This window comes from Pseudorasbora parva, chromosome 13 (genome assembly GCF_024679245.1).
Source record: "Pseudorasbora parva isolate DD20220531a chromosome 13, ASM2467924v1, whole genome shotgun sequence".
In the NCBI taxonomy this organism is placed as follows: domain Eukaryota; kingdom Metazoa; phylum Chordata; class Actinopteri; order Cypriniformes; family Gobionidae; genus Pseudorasbora; species Pseudorasbora parva.
This window is the reverse complement of record NC_090184.1, coordinates 3474392-3495925: the sequence shown is the minus strand read 5'-3', so window position 1 is coordinate 3495925 and position 21534 is coordinate 3474392. Positions and strand designations below refer to the sequence as shown.

General features: G+C 37.7%; 2 protein-coding genes across 2 annotated transcripts in view; both read right to left on the bottom strand.

Moving 5' to 3' along the window:
- wdr46 (WD repeat domain 46) overlaps nucleotides 1-12400 on the bottom strand; it is a 35206-nt gene extending 22806 nt beyond the window's left edge. Inside the window, exons 1-7 of the mRNA XM_067412438.1 lie at nucleotides 12264-12400; nucleotides 11123-11266; nucleotides 9629-9709; nucleotides 7455-7567; nucleotides 3801-3888; nucleotides 1918-1979; nucleotides 597-701 (exon numbers count right to left, since the gene is read on the bottom strand). Of these exons, the coding sequence (XP_067268539.1) occupies nucleotides 597-701; nucleotides 1918-1979; nucleotides 3801-3888; nucleotides 7455-7567; nucleotides 9629-9709; nucleotides 11123-11266; nucleotides 12264-12326 (656 nt within the window). The 5' untranslated portion in view covers nucleotides 12327-12400. The remainder of the gene's footprint in view (nucleotides 1-596; nucleotides 702-1917; nucleotides 1980-3800; nucleotides 3889-7454; nucleotides 7568-9628; nucleotides 9710-11122; nucleotides 11267-12263) is intronic.
- A 5775-nt stretch (nucleotides 12401-18175) lies between these two features.
- The window catches only part of nadka (NAD kinase a), a 52534-nt gene continuing 49175 nt past the window's right edge, over nucleotides 18176-21534 (bottom strand). Inside the window, exon 12 of the mRNA XM_067412437.1 lies at nucleotides 18176-18484. Within this exon, the coding sequence (XP_067268538.1) occupies nucleotides 18337-18484 (148 nt within the window). The 3' untranslated portion in view covers nucleotides 18176-18336. The remainder of the gene's footprint in view (nucleotides 18485-21534) is intronic.

Sequence of the window (21534 nt, the reverse complement as noted above, 5' to 3'; positions counted from 1 at the left end):
TTAAGTCCCCAAAAGTCAGCGTGTTCCTTTAAATCACATCGCGATATGGGCTAGTGTCTGTGAATATTAAACAGCAATAAGACCATTTGAATATGAATCCTACAAGTTGTGTGTTTCTGTGTGAATGAATAAATAGGGCAGACATGCGGTTTCATTCACCACACACACACACTCCCGTGGTGTTACTGCCTTCATTTGATTACCAGAAAAACTAAAACACACAACCAGCCCATATTAAACCAGGATTTGATCTGCTGTAAAGTCTAACACCAGCCCGCTGGCGCCCTCTGCAGGCATTTGTTATAATAAGCCAAGAGTTTATAATGTATATTATATCATGCAGGTTGTTATATAAAACATCAGATTACTTGTTTTTGATATTTTATATGAACCAAATATTATTGCCTTGTTGTTGTAATATTAGTTTATAAGTCATTTTAAAGTCTATTGTTTGCTTAGTTCTATCTTTATTACCACAAGAAATATCAGCTTACTCGATTAATCGTAAGAACAATCGATAGATTAGTTGATTACCAAAATAATCGTTAGTGACAGCCCTAAAATCAAGAGATGCGTCTTAATGAAAGTGCACTCACTTGACGTCATTGACCGTTTCCATGACGTTCATCTCACACATCAGGTCTTTGGACTGCCAGTCGATGCAGGCCACATGACCCTTCTTTCCACCCAATAGCAGATGCCTGTTGCAGACAAATATTGTTATATATAAATATATCAAAATGCAATTTACCTCTATAATTAACATATTTTCAATTTCTTGATGTAAATGTCCTGAGATCATAAAGAAAAAGAACAGAGAGCATGCTAATGACTTGTTTTCCTTTCAAATCTGATAATTTTATTCTGACTTTGATTATTAAGATTATTTATGGTATTTAAATGGTAAGAATCCCTAGGAAACTGATATGGAAACTGTATTATTTTGGTTCTTTTTGAAAGAAGTCTCTTCTGCTCACTGAGGTTGCATTTATTTGATCCTAAATACAGCAAAAACTGTTAGATTGTGAAACATTTTAACAATTTAAAATAACTTTTCTATTTGAATATAGTAAAGTGTGATTCATTCCTGTGATCAAAGCTGAATTTATCATCATTACTCCAGACTTCAGTGTCACATGATCACTCATATGATGAATTAATATCAATTTTGGAAACATTTATAATGCATAATATTTTTTGGAACCTGTGATACTTTCAGGATTCATTGATCAATAAAAAGTTTAAAAAAAACAAACAGCTCATTTGTCATTTTTTGGAACATTTGCATGAGGGCCTTTACCTGCGTGCGATATTAACATTGCTATGAATGACAGACCAGGTGCTCCACTTTTAAATAACGGGATTTTAATTTTTTTTTAGTGCATGAGAGTGGTTTCCCTCAACATTTATTAATAAACAAGTTAATTTGACACGGGTTGAAAAATTGATTTCTAAGGGTTTCTTTTTATTATCAGACACTTAGTTGTTACTGACCCTTTTAATATGAAGCATTAGCCTGGATGCCAGGCTAACTTGTTCTCCGGGAAAAAAATGCCGTTTTGGGGGTAGAATGGGTGTTATTTTGGCAAGGTTGCCTGCTAAAATTCGCACTCATGGGTCTATATATCAAATAGTCGCTTTAACCTGCATACATTGAAAACTTGGCAGATTTGGCAACACAGTGCAGTTGAGCTCTGTTGACATTCGATAATGCGTCACTTCATTGCTCTGATTGGTTGTAGGTCTGTCCAATTGATGTCTTTCCTGGTTGGGTTGAAACACGCCCCATAATCACAGCCCAATGGAGCATCAGACTCATATTCTGACTAGAGCTGAGGATGACCACGTCAGGCTAATAAAAGTACATCAACTCTGAGCTCTGAACTAGAATACATGCATTAATCCTTTAGCACATACCGTCCATTTCTGCTGTAGTCAAGCCTGTACGGCCCAAACTGGGAGAGATGCAAGTTGAAGTACTGTGGGGAGAGAAAAAGAAAAACCTACACTGTAAAAAAATATTTTAAAAAATAAGTTACCTGGTTGCCTTACATTTTTGAGTTCACTAAAATTTTAAATTTGAGTTTATACAATGAACATTTTTGAGAATTACCAACCTTTATTCAAATTTTGTAAGCATATTGGGTAATTGTGTTTTATTTGTGATGACGCAGTGAAACATGCCAAATTGATTTACCACATTTTTGATGGTTCAGATCTAATAATATTTTGAGTTTCTATTTATTAAACCAATTTCCTTCATTGTATCATCTCACATTTTTAATTTCAATAAACTCAATAAACTCATAAGTTAAACCAACAATATTTTTTAAAGTGTACTAGAACAGACCAAATACAGCGAATCTCCGACTGCAGCGAGACATGAGAACGGTGCTTGGTCTATTTTACACTACCATTTACACATGCTTGCTCACTTTATAAATGTCATATTTAACAAATGTGTAATTGCAAAGCAGAAACACTCAATTATTCCTTGATGTCCAAAGAAGTAATACATTTAATTTGAATCATTTCTCTTTTGGTAATTTCGCAACACTGCTGCATGTGGCGTTATCTGGATCAAACCAACAACAGAAGAAGAGTTTCCTGGACAACACATAATACAGCACATCTATCACTGGAACATCTGAGCAGAAAAGAGCATTCATGTTCAAGCTTTCATCTGTGCTTCTGAATATAAATTAATTGGGATGAGGGGCCGATTTGACACGCTTATGAAAGGCTTCAGTCTGAGGACACAAATGCAGCATAAAAGACTTGTAAAGAAATCTTATTCCAGCAGTGTAATGCTGAAGCTATTAATATATATTTCTACATTAATTATATTAACCCCAAATCAACAGCGAAATCCTCCATCAATGAAGTTCATTATTACCCCCTTTACACATTAAACATGGTAAATTGGATGTAAAATGACCAGGTGGACTATTCTTATATATGCGCGGCAAACAGATTCAGACTAAAATATACATATTGCTAAAATATTTATTGTTGGACAATAAATGTGCCATATGTGGAAATTTAAACCTACAAGTATGTATATTTTTAAGAAAGTGACCATTATAATGGAGTAATCAAATATAGGCTAATATGCTATTGTTTTTATTTTTAGTTTAGTGAATTAAAAAAAATTATGAATTTTTAAACCCCCCGCTTTTTGCACACAATATATGCATAGCCTACATTACATTCACTGTATTTGTTTATATGGCCTTTATTTATGGCCTTTATCACTGTATTTGTTATGGCCTTTTTACAACTGGTTCCTTCATTCGTTTTCTCTGACCAGGTATCTATCTGATTGCGAAATGACCAGGAGTAGGCCTAAATGCCTTCCGAGAGTCTTTCGAGACGTATTTAATTCCGATCACTCAAACAAACCAACTCAGAAGGTGCAAGAAAGCATTTCAAACTAAACCGGGCAAATGTATTGCACACAATATATTGCATAGCCTACATTACATTCACTGTATTTGTTTATAGCCTTCAATATCAACATTGTTTTTAGGACATCACTGGGCAGGATGTGAAATAATTATTAAATTAAATACAGTTTTAAAAAAAAAATCCATATAGATAGAAAATACCGTGATATATACCGTGCATCGCTATTCAACCAAAAAATACCGAGGTATGATTTTTTGGCCATATCGCCCAGCCCTAGATCACATGAGTAAAGGCTGTTTGTGTGAAAGTGCCTACTGGCATCACATTCTTGCTTAACTAATCAACAAGCTCTGTTTATTATTGGCCTTGCTGCCGTTTCTAAAATAATTCACCTTTGATCCAGAAGTGATGTCAACCGCATCTGCTATGTCATCTTGAGAGATTGTACATGTGTCTTCATCCTCGTCTCCTTCCAGGAAGCTGAAGACAGGCAGACAGACATGAGCTCAATGTGTGTGTACATTTAATTAATGTGTGTGTACATTTAATTAATGTGATTCATATATGAAGAAGAGTTCACCAAAAACACACAAGCAGTAGTTTAACCAAATGTCCAAGCTACTCTTTTCTATCCAAACCTAAGAGCTGACACTGACATTTGAAAACTGAATGTTTGAGGCTTCTGGGAGAAATTCCTGAAAGAGGGGTTAACTTCAGACTCTCGGTTGATTAACCCAAACCTTTCTTACTTATGGTTCACTCACTTATTGGTTCCAGCGTGCCATACTACAGTACTTTTGTTTAATGGTGATTTACATTATTAGTGCATATCACTGGCTGGTTGTGTAATCATTTTTTAATAGCTTGTTTGATGATAAATATATAAGTTAAAAACTGACTGAACAAACAGTCTGTGTTTGAAAAAATAAAGCTGAACAAGTTTATTTTGTGCTTCCACATTTGTTGTATATCTGTCAGACGTCAGGGAACGCATGCACTGACTGTAGAGCTGCACGATTCTGGATAAAATTGACAATCACAATTTCTTTGTTTCAAACAGATCACAATTCTCCCACGATTCTGAACAGACAACGAAACAAAATAACATGTCATTTACTAGAAGTTCTGACACAATGTTCATTGCTGCAGTCTATTTAAAAAAAGGTGAATGAGTTATGAAAAAAAAATTGTTTAAGTGAATGATTCAATGACTCGCTCATAAAGACTTCACTGGTTTCATTACTGGATGAATCAGTGTTTTTTAAGGAATATCTTTAATGATTCAATGACTCGCTCATAAAGACTTCATGGTTTCATTACTGGATGAATCAGTGTTTTTTAAGGAATATCTTTAATGATTCAATGACTCGCTCATAAAGACTTCATGGTTTCATTACTGGATGAATCAGTGTTTTTTAAGGAATATCTTTAATGATTCAATGACTCGCTCATAAAGACTTCATGGTTTCATTACTGGATGAATCAGTGTTTTTGAATGAATCTCTTGCGTGAATGATTCAATGACTCTCTAAATGTGATTTGCTCTATTTTGCTCGATGTCAGTTTTTATATCCAAACTATAAACTTTTATCCCAGTACTTCTGTGATGATCTGAATGTTTGTAAGACAGAAATAATGATCCCGTGTGGTTAAAAAGACACTTTGTGAAGCTATCTATACTAGGGATTAGGGCTGTACTAGAACAATCGAATATTTGAATATTCGTTCGGTGAGGTGGCATTCGATTTTCAGTTTTGAGATTCGAATATTCTTTTTTTTTTCAACACGTGACTTCCGTCGCGGACTCATTCTCTCACTCATGCTTGAAATAATAATAAATAAATAAAAAGCACCGCAACATGCTTTCAATAAAAGCATCGTGCATTTTAAAGATTTAAATTAACAAAAAGTCAGAATAAGACAAAATAAATCCCTTATATAGAATAAAACTAATTGTAATAGATATTACATTTTGTGTCATTTTAAAAACAATTCATTTATTCTTATTCAACTGTTTATAAGCATGCTACCGTGTTCTTTATTTATTACAGTTCGTTGAAATCACTGGGTGTTACTAATTTAATTTCTGTTTTGGGATTCATTTGTTTTAAAGAAAGGTTCGTTATTAATACCTTATTAAAGTTCTTGCTCTCAACAGACTTTGTGTTTTGTATCACTTGTGCACTGTCCGTTTTCGGGGCATAAACCTGACCGTGTAATGCGTACCGGAAACTGTTCTATTTAAAAGATTATTAAATGTTTATTAATATTTAAAGAATGTGTGCCACCTGATCATATTGCACCAAATGCAACACTGCACTCCACTGGGTCTGCCGCAACACATTTACGATGCTGAAGAGTGAAACGTGAAGTCATGAAAGATGATACAAATGCATACCGACACTATTATTATATATTTAGCCCCACCCACCGAAGCTTCGAATATTCGATATTGATTGACACCTAAGCTTCGAAGCTCAAAAAATGGCATTCGAAACAGCCCTACTAGGGATGTTAACCGATGACCGTTTGACCGATGGTTGACCGTATCAACGCTAACCGATCAAAGTTGTCCGTTAAAAAAAAAAGTGATCTCTAAATTAGGCTATTATAGACAGTGGACTAAACGCTACCACAGTTAGCCGTCTCATTACAAAATCTTTTTGTGTGAAGTGAACAAATCCCTCACACTCAATTTTTCATAACTCGCCTGTTTGTACTTAATAAACCAATAAAAACCTTTGGCGCAAGGTCACAGCGTTTGGGTTCGCGCACTCACAAGGTTTGCAAAAAGTAAACACTCGAGGTTAGAGCCAGGGCAGACGGCAGTATGAAGCGTCATTCCGCATAAGATGGGCTTACATTTGGAAATATATTACATCTACATTTTTTAGTGGTAACACATTAGGTGTTGATCATCGTCTTTCTTTATTATTGTTAGCACTACCTCAAACTAAAGCGGCCTCTTCGGAGCTGTCATTTTCTTAAACGAGCCACGGCAATGTTTCAAATGAGCTCATAACGCTAGACAAATGCCTTTATTTTCAACGCCATCCCCTTGTACCCAAACCATTTCGAAATTAAGGAGCCATTTGTTTATCGATTACAAACATGCTCCTTGGCGCCGCGTTTGCAGGACTCATGTTAGGCGCTGTAGGGGATTTTAAAAAATTTACGTGAGTGGAAGGGAGGCGGCAGCGCCGGGACAGTGAGTGTGTGTGTGTGTGTGTGAGAGAGAGCGGCTGAGAGATTATAAAGAGATGCGACAGAGTTGCGAAATTGCAGGCGCGGCTTGCGGCTGTTATTTCAAATAGCGCAGCATATTTTAAACTAATCGGTTAACCGGTTTCAACCGGCTAATGAGGCTCGGTGGTCGGTCAAGAAAATGTTTAGTTTTCGCCATCCCTGATCTATACATGACAACGGCTCTCTTTAGATCAGAACACAGATCTGAATGTTCGCTGTGATTCAGAGATCACATTTTTTTAACGATTAATCGTGCAGCTCTACATTGAAGTGAACTAGCCCTAAAACATGATCCATCTTTTAGTTATTTACTGATCCATTTTAACTTAAATGTGCAATGATTTTAGCCAAACAAAAACAGTCCATTATGCCGCTTCATATTTCAAACTGGCATGTGTTATAATATTTTATTATCATTTTACAGTTTACTGACCTTGACTAATGAATCGTAAGTCTTACACATTCACAGTTTACTTTATTTAGGATTAAATGGACTGGTGGATAATGGACTCTTTTCACAGACTGTGATGATGTGTTTTCACAGATATTAACATTTAAAACAGTATATGTTTGCTTACCTTGCCATTACATTTCAGAAAACTAGTTAACACTGCTGTGTGAGTTTCTCTAACACAACAAAGGAGGAGTGATGGCAAATATTTCTATTTCTAACTTAATCAACCTCTCAATATTTTTTAGCCCTCTTTTGGAAACATTTACATTGAGCTATTCTTTTAATCATATTTCTGGGGGTTATATTCTTGTCATCTGTCGTTGTCACAATGTGTGGACTACATTACCCAGCATCCTCTGGGAGTAGGAGGTCAAATCGTGCGGCCTGTTTCTGAGCGAGTGCAGACACGGACTCGGAGAACACAATGGTCTCTTTAAGCGTCCTCCGGGCTCCTGCGGGCTGACACATGAGAGAGAAAGAGCGTGAAATCCAGTCCTCATACAACATTTGGTGAACGAAACACTGATGTGACCGAACAAATTGACGGCGATATACAACCCCAAATCAGAAAAGGTTGGGACAGTATGGAATGTGCAAAAAAAGAAAAAAAGAAGTGATTTCTAAATTTACTTTGACTTGTATTTCATTGCAGACAATATGAACACAAAATATTTCATGTTTTGTCTGGTCAACTTCATGTCATTTGTAAATATGCATCCTTTACTGTCATTCAGACCTGCAACACATTTCAAAAAAAGTTGGGACAGTAAAGCATTTACCACTTTGTAATGTTGCCATTCCTTTTCACAACACTTAAAAGACGTTTAGGGACTGAAGACACCAAGTGATGAAGTGTTTCAGGTGTAATTTTGTCCCATTCTTCCTGCAAACAAGTCTTAAGGTGGGCAACAGTACGGGGTCTTCGTTGTCGCATTTTGCGCTTCAAAATGCGCCACACATTCTCTATTGGAGACAGGTCAGGACTGCAGGCAGGCCAGTCAAGTACCCGTACCCTCTTCCTCCGCAGCCAGGACTTTGTAATGTGTGCAGAATGTGGTTTTGCATGGTCTTGTTGAAATATGCATGGACGTCCCTGGAAAAGATATCTTCTTGAAGGCAGCATATTATGCTCCAAAATCTCTATGTACTTTTCAGCATTAATGGTGCCTTCACAGAAGTGCAAGTTACCTTTGCCAAGGGCACTGACACAACCCCATACCATGACAGACCCTGGCTTTTGGACTTGTTGCTGGTAACAGTCTGGATGATCCTTTTCTTCTTTGGTCCGGAGCACACGGCGTCCATTCCTCCCAAAAAATACCTGAAATACTGATTCATCTGACCACAGTACACATTTCCACTGTGTGATGGTCCATCCCAGAGGCCTCCGAGCCCAGAGAAGTCGACAGCGCTTCTGGACACTGTTAACATAAGGCTTCCTTTTGGCACAGTACAGTTTTAACTGGCATTTGTGGATGTAACTACGTATTGTGGTACTTGACAAAGGTTTGCCAAAGTAGTCCTGAGCCCATGTGGTGATATCGCTTATAGATGAATGACGATTCTTGATGCAGTGCCGCCTGAGGGATCGGAGATCACGGTTGTTCAGCTTAGGCTTGCGGCCTTGTCCTTTACGCACTGAAATTCCTCCAGATTCCTTGAATCTTGTAATTATGTTATGCACTGTTGAATGTGAAATATCCAAATCTCTTCCTATCTTTCTTTGAGGAGCATTGTTTTTAAACATTTCAATAATTTTCTCACGTATTTGTTGGCAAACTGGCGATCCTCGGCCCATCTTTGCTCCTAAAGGATTAGATCTTTCTTGGATGCTGCTCTTGTACCAAATCATAATTTCAATCACCTGTTGACATCACCTGTTTCAAATCACATCATTATTTAACCCTTTTACCTCATTACTAGCCCTAAATTGCTCCTGTCCCAACTTTTTTTGAAATGTGTTGCAGGTCTGAATGACAGGAAAGGATGCATATTTACAAATGACATGAAGTTGACCAGACAAAACATGAAATATTTTGTGTTAATATTGTCTGCAATGAAATACAAGTCAAAGTAAATTTAGAAATCGCTACTTTCTTTTTTTATTTGCGTTTTCCAAACTGTCCCAACTTTTTCTGATTTGGGGTTGTATAATTTACAGTGAAAATCAATCAAAGGACATTCCCATAAGTCCACGCATGATCTCACATGATTATATTTCATTGAAATGTAATATTTTTGTTATCAGTAATGTCCATTTGGGTGTTTTGTGTAACATTTTCTGATGGTTATCAGTATATTTCGAGGTAAATATCTTATTTCTGTGTTAAGATGTATAAGATTTCACTGGGATCTATAATTTTGGTATGATAAAAATATTACTTCCAGCAAAAGACATATTTGATCATATTACCCACCCGCAACAGTGACTTGCATCCATTATATGCTGATAGACTCGAAACAATAAATATACAGGAATGCATTTGGGCAAGTCTCTGTGACTGCAGAAGCTGGACTCACCGCTTTGCGTTTTTCTCCTCTCTGAAACTTCTGGAGCCGTTCTTTTGGTATAGGAGCCTCACCAGGAAAAGGGTCCTTTTTCTGAATAAACAACATGATCGGATGAGAAGCTGCTGAAATATTGACTCTGATTTTGCTCAAATTAGGACATCATTGAGTTTACATGTGCAGTTAAAACAATAAGGGTGTGCTTAAAGTTAGGATGTTGGTGATTGTTAAATCACTGATTATTTGAGAGTAGGGATGGGAGATATACCGGAAAACATGATTAACCACTAGAAATTTGTAAGCCGATAGAGGTTTTGTACAATCGTTTCTATAGTGGTTTTGCTCACGTGACGCTGTCGTTCTGTGCCATCTTGAAAGCTTAGGGTTGTCATGCATTTTTGCGGTTTAAAAATCACTTTTTTTAAACCGCAAGGCTCCAATCAAAGCACTCACCGCTCTTCCAGCTTAGACCTACACTGATCAGGCATAACATTTTAACTAATATTGTGCTGCTCCCCTTTTGCTGCTAAAACAGCCCTGACCCGACGTGGCATGGACTCCACTAGACCCCTGAAGGTGTGCGGTGATAGATACTGACCACTGCAGACCGGGAACAGTCCACAAGAGCTGCAGTTTTGGAGATGCTCTGACCCAGTCGTCTAGCCATCACAATTTGGCCCTTGTCAAAACTCGCTCAAATCCTTACGCTTGCCTATTTTTCCTGCTTCTATCAACTTTGAGGACGAAATGTTCACTTGCTTCCTAATATATCCCACCCACTAACAGGAGCCGGGATGAAGAGATCATCAGTGGTATTTACTTCACCTGTCAGTGGTCATAATGTTATGCCTGATCAGTGTATTCAAAAATTTGAAGAAGGTATGCACTCTAGAAATATTTTATTAATAGGAGTAAAAGAAGTACAAAAATTTCAGTTCTTTGCAGTCGAACACAAAGACGTGTGCACGAGGCTTAAGAATGTTATTTTCAGAAAACAACTTTTTTAGTTTCCTTTGCTCGTTATTTAATAGTTGGATTCTTTTGGATAAAAAAATAAAAAAATAAATAAAATGCAAAGCTTAAAAATGCATAAAAATAATTAAACATCCCTAGTTTAAGTTCTTCTAAAGAAATAACAGCAAATTAATTCATCCAAAGGATTGTTTGGGACATCAGAACTAGTATTTGTGTGACGCTCCATAAAGTGCTGACGGTATAAAGTCAAAGAGGTGCAACAAACTCTCAAATCTAAACTAAAACAATCTTAAAGGTTTAGTTCACCCAAAAATGAAAATCAGCCCATGATTTACTCATCCTAGGTGTATATTACTTTCTTCTTTCAGACCAATACAATCAGAGTTAAATTATACATTATAAAAACACCTAGGATGAGTAAATCATCGGCTAATTTTCATTTTTGGGAGAAGTAACCCTTCAAGCATTAGAGGCATTGACCTGATTAATATTCATAGCACACAGTCACAGAATGGAAAAACAAACTCTTACCTCTAAAGGGACACTTTCATCTTTATTCCCCTTTAGTGGCGTTTCTTTTCCCGTTGGTTTATTCTGGCTCTGCACATCTTTACTCTGTTCTTCCTCAGGTCTCTGGTGTGTGTTTTCTGAGGCGTCCCAATAGCGTTTCGCAGGCTGAGTGAGGACAAGACAAACACATTCATAAAGGTTTTCATTTTTTTACAATTTAAATCAGGGACAAATGATTTCCATCGGAAACAAATACAGATGACCATGACAACAAATGTCCCTGAAGTGAACGGTCAACAATATTTACATTAGTGGGTAAATTATAAGACTGTCCAGAATACATAACTTTATTTTTCACTGCTCTTGTTATACATTACATATAAGATCTATAGATAATGCATAATTACATGCAATTAATCCTATAGTACATATTAAGTAATTTCATTATTATTACTCAGTCATAAAATGTATAATTACACTGTAACACAGACACCTTAAAATAAAGCCCACATGAAAAAATACTATAGTATATTATAGTAAAATTACTGTAGTAAATACTAGTGTTTTTGAACTATACTTTAGTAAATATACTACAGTCGATTCTATTATATTACAGTATTTACTACACTTTGTTAATTTACTGTAGAATATTTACTATAGTATGGTTCAAAAACACTTAAGTATTTACTACAGTAATTTTACTATTATATACTATAGCATTTATTCATGTGGGAGTGTAACCAAAGAAAAATCACTAAGATATTTTTTTCTAGCAAATAATAAGAGATTATTTTAAACTTCATAAGATTCTCTCTTCAATAACTTTTTCGTAATATATATTAATTCAAATCATGCTCATTAAAGAAGAGGTGTTTGTAAATAATATAGTATAGTTATATTTATTCAGTACTATAGTATATCAAGAGTACCGTGATTTTACTACAACCAAAAGGTATACTTTTCAAACGACAGATTTACTCTTACATTATACCAAAAAGCTCAAGAAAAAATGCCGAGAATACTTTTATAAATCAGTTAAAAGTTGAGCGATGATGACAACGCCTCATGTTTACTAAGAGAGTCCGATATCAACACAGACACTTATACCACGCTGTGAGAACAGACTAATGTTGTAGGCAGAGCAGGGATTGATAATGTTTACCTTTTTCTTGTTCTTTTTCTCCACGTGTTTCCTCGCTGAATCCTCCGGCATTGGCGCCGCCATGTTTGTTTGAGGACTGCAGGAACTCTTCTTCTGAAGAACCAGATGTCAACCAGATCAAAGGTGCATTAGCGCCACATGCCGGACTGGAGGATGTGAGATGCGGCTGAGTTCAAATTTTAAAACCTTATTTGTTAATTTATTTAAATAAAACAATTTATGTCCAATGGATTTAAGTGAATCATAAATAGATAAAAACGTTTAACTGTAGTTGTGAAATAATCTATTTAAATTATTTGCCAATAATGCTCATTCAGTCTGTCTAGTATCTCAAAAACGTAGACGTCATCACATTCAATTATTATTATTTTTATGACTCATATAAATTATAGCATATTTTAAACTTTTGATAAAGCAGTTGAGTAGTTTGCATCAATGGATTTTACTGTCGGTTTGAACATTGAACATTTTGTATTATAAAACAATTGTCAAAAGCTTAGCTACTTATATGATATCTACCACATTCAAACTAAAGCGTCACACTCGTTTTCTGTTAACTGTAAGCCCTGTCTTGTTTGATTTGATTGGCTATCTCGATCACAAACACTCTTAGAATGCGGAGGAAGACCAAATATAACTTTTAGAACTTAACGTCACCTTAACAATACCTTAGCAACAACCTAGCAACGTCTGAACAACCACCCAGAACACCATAGCAACCACCCAGAACACATTAGCAATCACATAGCAACACCATAGCAACCAGCTAGCAACACCCTAGGAACCACCTAGCAACACCATAGCAACCACCCAGAACAGCCCGACAACCGTCCAGAACACCCTATCAACTCCTAAGCAACCACCCAGAACACCCCAGCAACAACTCAGAACACCTTAGCAATATCCTAGCAACACCACAGCAACCACCCAGAACACCCTAACAACCGCCTAACAATTGCCTAACAACCACCAAGAACACCCTAGCAACCACCTAGAGAAACCCTAGCAACCACCCAGAACACCCTGGCAACTGCCAAGTAGCCAACCAGAACACCCTATCAACTGCCTAACAACTCTGAGCACCCTAGCAACCACCTAGTAATCACCTAGAACACCCTAGCAACCACCCAGAACACCCTAGCAACTGCCTAGCAGCCAACCAGAACACCCTAGCAACCGCCTAACAACTCAGAGCACCCTAGCAACCACCTAGAAACACCCTAGCAACTGCTTAGCAACCACCCAGAACATCCTAGCAACTGCCTAGCAACCACCCAGAACACCTCAAGCACCACTCACATTTTCTTCAGGAAATGTACATTCGAGACATTCTACAAAATGATTTTAGTTACTGTACATGAAAGAATAGGCTATTTTAAAAGTAAATTACTGTATAGAGCAGTTTTAATAAAAGCCCTACATTTATACAGAATAATCTGAAAGGTATTTTTTGTGTATTTTGACTAAATGTATCTGTTTTTCTACTGTTTAAAATAATCTAATCATGAAAAATAAACAAATCATGAAAAATAATCAACAGCAAATATACTATAATACAGTGTAACTGAATGAATTGTGACCATGTGGTCATTTTATAGTTTATTATTGCATGTAATTTACCAGAATCCATTTGGAAACTTTGCTTCAGGACTTTATTTGATCGTTTTTATCTTTTTTAATGTACGATGTTGTTTCAACAGAAGTGATTTAGGATCTGCGTCGCAGTGTAACGTTGAGAAATCAGATGGGACATTTGGGTTTTTAATACCATGGCGTTTATTTAGTCGATATTACAGTAGAAATAATTGTCATCCAGCTTATGTAGTTATGTTTGTATTAACTGTCCCCAGACTTCCTGCTGGCTTATGTTTCTTTATTAGACCAGAGAAAACTCCCAGCTCATCTGGTGCTTCCAGAGAGAACAGAGGAAAGTTACATGAGGAAGCTCAGTGTAAAACCCCTATACCTCAGGATTACGTAATAAAGCAGTGTAATGTTTAATCTGAGTACAGCCTCCCTTAAGCTTTCTTCTGTTTCTTCCCTAAGCACTTCCCCTCGGGGGGAATCCCCGCCGCCGCCATTTTGAAGTATGTTCACCTTTGTCAAGTTAGTGAGGGAAGTTTATATGTACAGACCCTCGGCCCCTTGATTTTGTCATTCCGGTTGCTGCTTTCAAAACAATCTCTCCCTCATGTGAACTGACAGCGGAGCTGAAGCTCATTAAATATGCAAATCTTATCCAATCCTAGCCGTGGGCGTTTACTTCCAAGTCTCCAGTGACACGCCCATCAAACCCCAGTGTTCAGGAGAGAGCCTCAAACCCAGTGTAGAAAATAGCCTATTACTGATTAGTTATGATGTTTTTGAATGTAAAAACCACACAAATGTCTTTAGTTGACCTCAGACAACAGCATAAAAAAATTTAAAAGCCAGTTCATGACACCTTTAATGGCTGCGTCTGAAATCACATACTCTGAGTTCAGGGCTTGACATTAATATTTTTGCTCACCAGCCACTGTGGCTATTGGTTTTCCAAAGTTAGCCACTCAGCATTTTAAAGGGCCACAGTTTTGCTGTTTGTAAACTACATTGTATGGGCGCTATCTTGCACCCAGCACAATTGACTTTGTACACCGACGCGTGTCATTCCTATTTTGCACCGGCGCAAAGCGCACTTTTCCCTCCACAGATGCTCGTCGCTAAACTAGTGAATGAACTTGCGCTCCCTGGGCGGTTCAGCGCAAAAAAGGAGGCGTGTTCCGGCGCAAACAATCCCTGGAGCTATTTTGCTGTTCCATTAAACAGTTGCGCCACTGACCAGAAAAAACCTCCTCTAAAGTCAGCGGCGCGCTGCGCGTTGTTCATTATGCTATTTTAAGGGCGCATGCATGACCATAATGTACAGCGTGCACAACGCGCATACACTTTGCTCATGTAATCTACACAGATGCAACAGCTATTTTTGCAAATTATAAATTGTTACACTAAAAAAATATTAACACATGAGATGACGGAAATCATTGTGGTGTGCCACGAAGATGTGGAAAAATAGGCATAAATCTAGCTTACAAATTATTCAGGCTAATTGTAGTAATTAAGGATCAAACCTGTTTGCCCAATAGTGGCAAGACATATATGAATATAAGGACATCTGACAAATTGGTTTGTCCGTCAAGAACCAGGAAAAAAAATCGACTGAAAAACTGAAAAAACTGTTTAACCGACGCTATTTTGGGTGGGTTTCTCCCATCCCCATACAACACAACTCCTCTGTCTTTCACTGCTCTTCAAGAACATCAGTCTCCTCGGCTGTGAACCGCTCCTGGCGTGCGCCTGGTAAATACGCCATAATAATAGCGACCCATAATGGATCTTGCGCAGCTGCTTTTAAAGGGGATGTTGGATGCCGCTCTGATTGGTTTATTCACGTTACGCCCAAACCACACCTATGAATAATGAAGCTACTTCAGACCAACCCATTTTAGATTTGCGCCGTGCGCAAGAGCCATTTATCCCGCCGGGAAAATAGCAACAGCGCCAAGACCCGCCCACAAAGTTACTTGCGCTTTGCGCTTTGCCACTTGCGTTTCAGATCGTTAAAATAGGGCCCTATATGTTTAAAGTTGACTTGCTTTTTGTCATGCTATTGCATTTGTGTTCGTACTGTATCAATAAATGTCAAAGACGGACGACAGCTTGAGCGACTCCCAAATGTGCTCGACTACAGCAACTCTTCCTCTTCTCCACATGTTCCCGGGGGCGGGGTTTATGTAAATTGTAGGGTTAGTGATGTCACAAACCCGTGAAGAAGCTCATTGTAGTCCCTACCAGCCGTTTGTGTAGTCTATAAAAACTGTTTTCTGTAAAAGAAAATATCTCCCTTTGCTCTGAACTTTGAGCGTCGTAACTTTGCAGATGTTATTTATGCTCAAACAGCGACATTACACACTCACTAAAGTTACACAAGAAGTAAACTCATAATCAACCACCCTTTTGAATTGAACACTAAGAGAAAGCCAGCAATAAGGTGTTTTATCGTCTTTGCTATGAATGTAGTTACGTGAAATATGAAAAAATAATGATCCATAAAATAGATTGAGTTTAATGGCATCACAATAAAAGAGCAAAAGAAATCAACCACAATATCACTCTAAATGTGTAAAAACAGGAAAGTCAAATAATTAAATATGAATGGATGAAGAAGTAGTTATGTTTTAGGTTCATTAAAAATATATTATTGTCAGTTACAAAATATAATGGCAAATGCACATTTTCCAGCTATAATACTAACCTGTGAAATCAGAAAGAGACGAGAAGGATAAACATTTCTTTTGCTATGAAAATGTTCTTTTTAATAATAATAAAAAGTTCTGACAGTAAGTAAAACCTGGCTTCTGACAGGATGTCATAAAACACAGAAGCAGAGGTCAGATATGATGTAAACCGAGTTAAAGGTCAATGATACATTTGTGAAGCTGTTACAAAATCTCATAAAAAGCTAACATTTCAAATTTAATAGACTACAGAAGAAGAAGAAAAAATTGCGAACATTAACTTGAATGATTCTCAGGTCCCTTGATAAGTATATGGTTTTCGATTTGCTTCATTTCATCTTTAAATAACTTCATAACAGAACTGAAAAAAAACACGACTGAACTTACTTAAAACACACAATGTAGTGTTCACTTTTCCAGGGTGATTTCTGAGAGACTCGTTGTTGAATTAAGACTATAATCCAATGGAAAAAAGCTCAAACACGTAAAATATTGATAACCAAAATGTATGATACATTCTAAATATGCCATAAATACATTTCCCCCAAATGTCTGACTTTGATGCAATGCTCTATAAGGCACAATATAATCTATTACAATTCAGTTATTGCTTTAAATGACCTTGTCAGCCAAAAACTAACAATACATGATACTTCACACAAAGTTACAATGGAATGAACTGATTAAAAAAGTCATTTTTCACGGAACGTGCCAAGAAAACGTGGCAGCGCATATTGTGGTCACCCAAAATTTGTAGAATTCAGTTTCCCCGAAAATTCTCATTATCATAATGCAAAAAAAGGGGTAAAAGTTACCCCCCAAAAATTATTTATACATCATGGCTGTACTATCTTTCATTTATGCATATTTAAATAACATAATCATTGTTTTGCAGTCACTTTTTTTACCGTCACACAATAATAATGACTATTACAGTACTGAGAATATAATGACAACTCAGAATGGGGCAAAAAGCTTTAAAGGGTTAGTTCACCCAAAAATGCAACTGATGTCATTAACTCCTCCCCCTAATGTCGTTCCACACCCGTAAGACCTCCGTTCATCTTCACACACAGTTTAAGATATTTTATATTTAGTCCGAGAGCGTATGCAAGTGTATGCACACTATACTGTCCATGTCCAGAAAGGGAATAAAAACATCATCACAGTAGTCCATATGTGACATCAGTGGGTTAATTAGAGTCTCTTGAAGCATCCAAAATACATTTGGGTCCAAAAATAACAAAAACTACGACTTTATTCAGCATTGGCTTCTCTTCGCGATGAGAAGTGTCAAACTGCTGAGATCACGTGACATTGGTGATCTGAATCATGAATCAATTCGCTGATTCATAACGTTCTAATCTTTATTTGAGGATTGAAAACAAACGCGGAAGAGAAGACAATGCTGAATAAAGTCGTAGTTTTTGTTATTTTTGGACCCAAATGTATTTTGGATGCTTCAAGAGACTCTAATTAACCCACTGATGTCACATATGGACTACTGTGATGATGTTTTTATTCCCTTTCTGGACATGGACAGTATAGTGTGCATACACTTGCATACGCTCTCGGACTAAATATAAAATATCTTAAACTGTGTGTGAAGATGAACGGAGGTCTTACGGGTGAGGAACGACATTAGGGAGAGGAGTTAATGACAGACATTTCATTTTTGGGTGAACTAACCCGTTAATGTTTTTTTAAAGCAAAATCAAACTTTGTGATGAGCTGAAGTGAGAGTGGTTTATTTAGATGAGATTCACTGTTAAAGGACATGTTGAGTGTTGGAAATGTGTTCAGAACTCGTCCTCCTCAGAGCTCAGATGGCTCTGTCTCTTCCTGACATTCCAGTGTAAACATTGGGACAGACTCTCGAACCAGTCGTTCACCGGGTCACGGAAACAGATGGAAGGGACAGGAAAGCATGACGACGTGATGGTAATACTAGAAAGCAGAGAAGAAAAGCATACGTCATGCATCAAGTTTACACCACGTCTCAACCAGGTGTGACACATTTAACCTGTCTAAATGCATGCATCATCTTTTGTGTCAAATCTTACATTTAATCAATTTATATTACTGGCCGTTGAATACTTGAAACTGATTGGCTGATGAACTTTCTGAGGTGTGCCATTATTTGGCAGGCAGCACTCTTGACCGCATTACAGTTCCTTATCCCTCCGCATAGTTAACTGTAATAACTGAAACTTACAGGACTAAAAAAAACAACAACATAAAGGGAAGCACAGAGGTAGCCTAATCTCTCTCTCTCTCTCTCTCTCTCTCTCTCTCTCTCTCTCTCTCTCTCTCTCTCTCTCTCTCTGTCTCTGTCTCTGTCTCTGTCTCTGTCTCTGTCTCTGTCTCTGTCTCTGTCTCTCTCTCTCTCTCTCTCTCTCTCTCTCTCTCTCTATTCAAGAAGCTTTATTGGGTTATTTTTTGTTATAGGGGGGGGTGAAATGCTGTTTCATGCGTACTGATCTTTTTACACTGTTAAAGACTTGGAATCCCATACTAAACATAGACAAAGTTTCAAAAGTTAAGGTGGACGTTTGATGGGAGTATTTCTGTGTTAAAAATACTACTTCCGGTTAGTCATAAGTTTCGGCAAGTTTTTTGAGATCATGCGTCCCCTTTGACGTTAATGGGGGCGGAATTTCCTTGTATGGGCCTTACGGACAATTCTACCGGAAGCACGTGAGAGAGAGAGAGGGAGAGAGAGAGAGGGAGAGAGCGAAAGTAACTGGCTACGCCCATCAAAGCGCTGGCTTGTAGGCTGCTGGACAGGTGATGTGCACATAACAATGTCACCAAAAAAGTGCGTTTTTGGTTGCCAGACCAAGACAGTCCTGCACTGATTCTCCAAAACCCCGCGTTAAGGCAACAGTGGATGTAATTTGCTTTTCCGGATCAGCAACTGAGTTGCGCGAATGTTTATATCTGTTCGCTGCATTTCGGTGCCGACTGTTTCATAAACAAGGCCCAGCTCGACGCCGGCTTTTCCGATCGCCTAATGCTGAAGGATGGAGCAGTCCCAACGATAAAGGTCCCAACGTTAGAACCGCGGGCGGTGAGTTAGACTGCTTCAAATGTCTGTGTTATTGCCTATGCTCATCAAGTAGCCCAAACATGATCACGTATAGTTAATTGATCAATGGAGCATGCGATGTGTAGTGCGTGTACATTTGTTTAGCTGGCCACTATATGTGTAACTTTATGTTTGTGTATTGTAAAAGCACTCCAAACAACAATACACAAAGAGTGGGGAAATATGTTGAACTAAATAAGCGCGCTTCTTCATTCAAATGCGCTACTATTCCGTGTCTTTCTATGTAAACACTAACTTAGCCTGCCGTGCAAAACCAGTCCGCTTACTTGTCTACACAAACCACGCGTAAACACACAAACACACGTGCACAACTGCACTTCCCACATGTACACCTTCAAAGACAAAAATACGACGATATAATTCAAGTATAAATATGTAAATAACACAAGCCGCTAAGCATATTATATAGTTAGTGTATAACTTGTACCACATAGAGACGTCCTGCTCTAGTCGTTTTTGCTGCTGCTCCTGTTCAACTGCAGCCTCTGGGTCTGATTCCGGATCATAGATGTATGGCTGTATCTGATTAAAAGCCATATTTTTATTTTGAATAAAGTTTTTTCCCGCTGTTAGGGATGACACAGCTTTACGACGCACTCGACTCAACACAAAACAGCGGCGCGCTGCTGCACACGTCATTATTTAGCTCCGCTCACACGATACGCCCCCACCCGCTCGGCTTTTTTCGGAAAGACTCGGAACAGCGCATCTTTCTTATATAATTATAAAAAAAATAAAGACTTTTCGGAGATATGCAGGATGCAATGCTACTCTATAGGTACTCAAGATTGACATGACACTGACTGAAACTGAGTGTTTCACCCCCCCTTTAAGAAAATCAAACTAATGTTAATATAGAAAACATATAACAACTGAACATATACACACTATATACATGGGTGCAGGTCTATTGGGTGTGTGTATTGGCTGTGAGAGAGTGTGTGTTTATGGGCTGTGTGTTTGCTCGTCCCTCAGGAGATGGCAAGAGGCTACAAATCTTGCAGCTTTATTTGAGCATTTGGCTTCTTCACCAAGAATGCAGCTCAGTTTTTGGGTTGGGCTACAGGTGCTGTAGCAAATTATAGAATGTATATAGATAAAGATTTTTTTTTAAATGGAATATTTCATTCACTCTGAATCGATGTGTGATTTAAGTGTTCCCCTCATTTATTTGAGCAGTGTATATTAAATGATATAAATATATATAAAAAACGTTTTGGACCCCTCATCTTGATTATTGATTATAAATGTATTTTAATAGAGTAAATCACGCAGTGAAAGTGTGCACTATAAATGCTCAAGTGCACTAGTCTAACCCACTAGACTACATCACGGAGTGTATGCGTGCGCTCTACAGGTGTGTTTATGTAAAGTGAGGAACACACTCGATAATGCCAGATCACATATCGTTAAACAACAATTGGATCATTGTAAATTGTGGACACAATATAATCATTTGTTCTCTCATTTGACTAAATCGTGGCCATGGTGTAATAATCCAAAACTAATCAAAACTTAGTTCAACGTGACCACAATGTAATAAAATTTATAACAGTTGTGGGAGCTAATTCTTAATTCGTAGACACAGTATATATGCATGTCATGTGCGGGGCTCTGTACAGTCCAAGCGGCAACCTCCCGCGATCTCTCTTGAAGCCAATACAGCCATTTATTGGCCATTGGCCGTCTATAGTCATTGCGTCACCTAAGCTCCGCCCACATCCCGCCTTTTGCCCATTTTCTGTTATCCGGGAGTGACACGTGATGACGCGCTCACAAGATGGCGACGCCCAGCTCGTCTCTACTTTGCGCTTCAGAACGGCTCAACCGATCAATGGTTTTGATCCTAAAGATGGTTTTATTTTTTGATCAGCTGTTTGTGTAATGA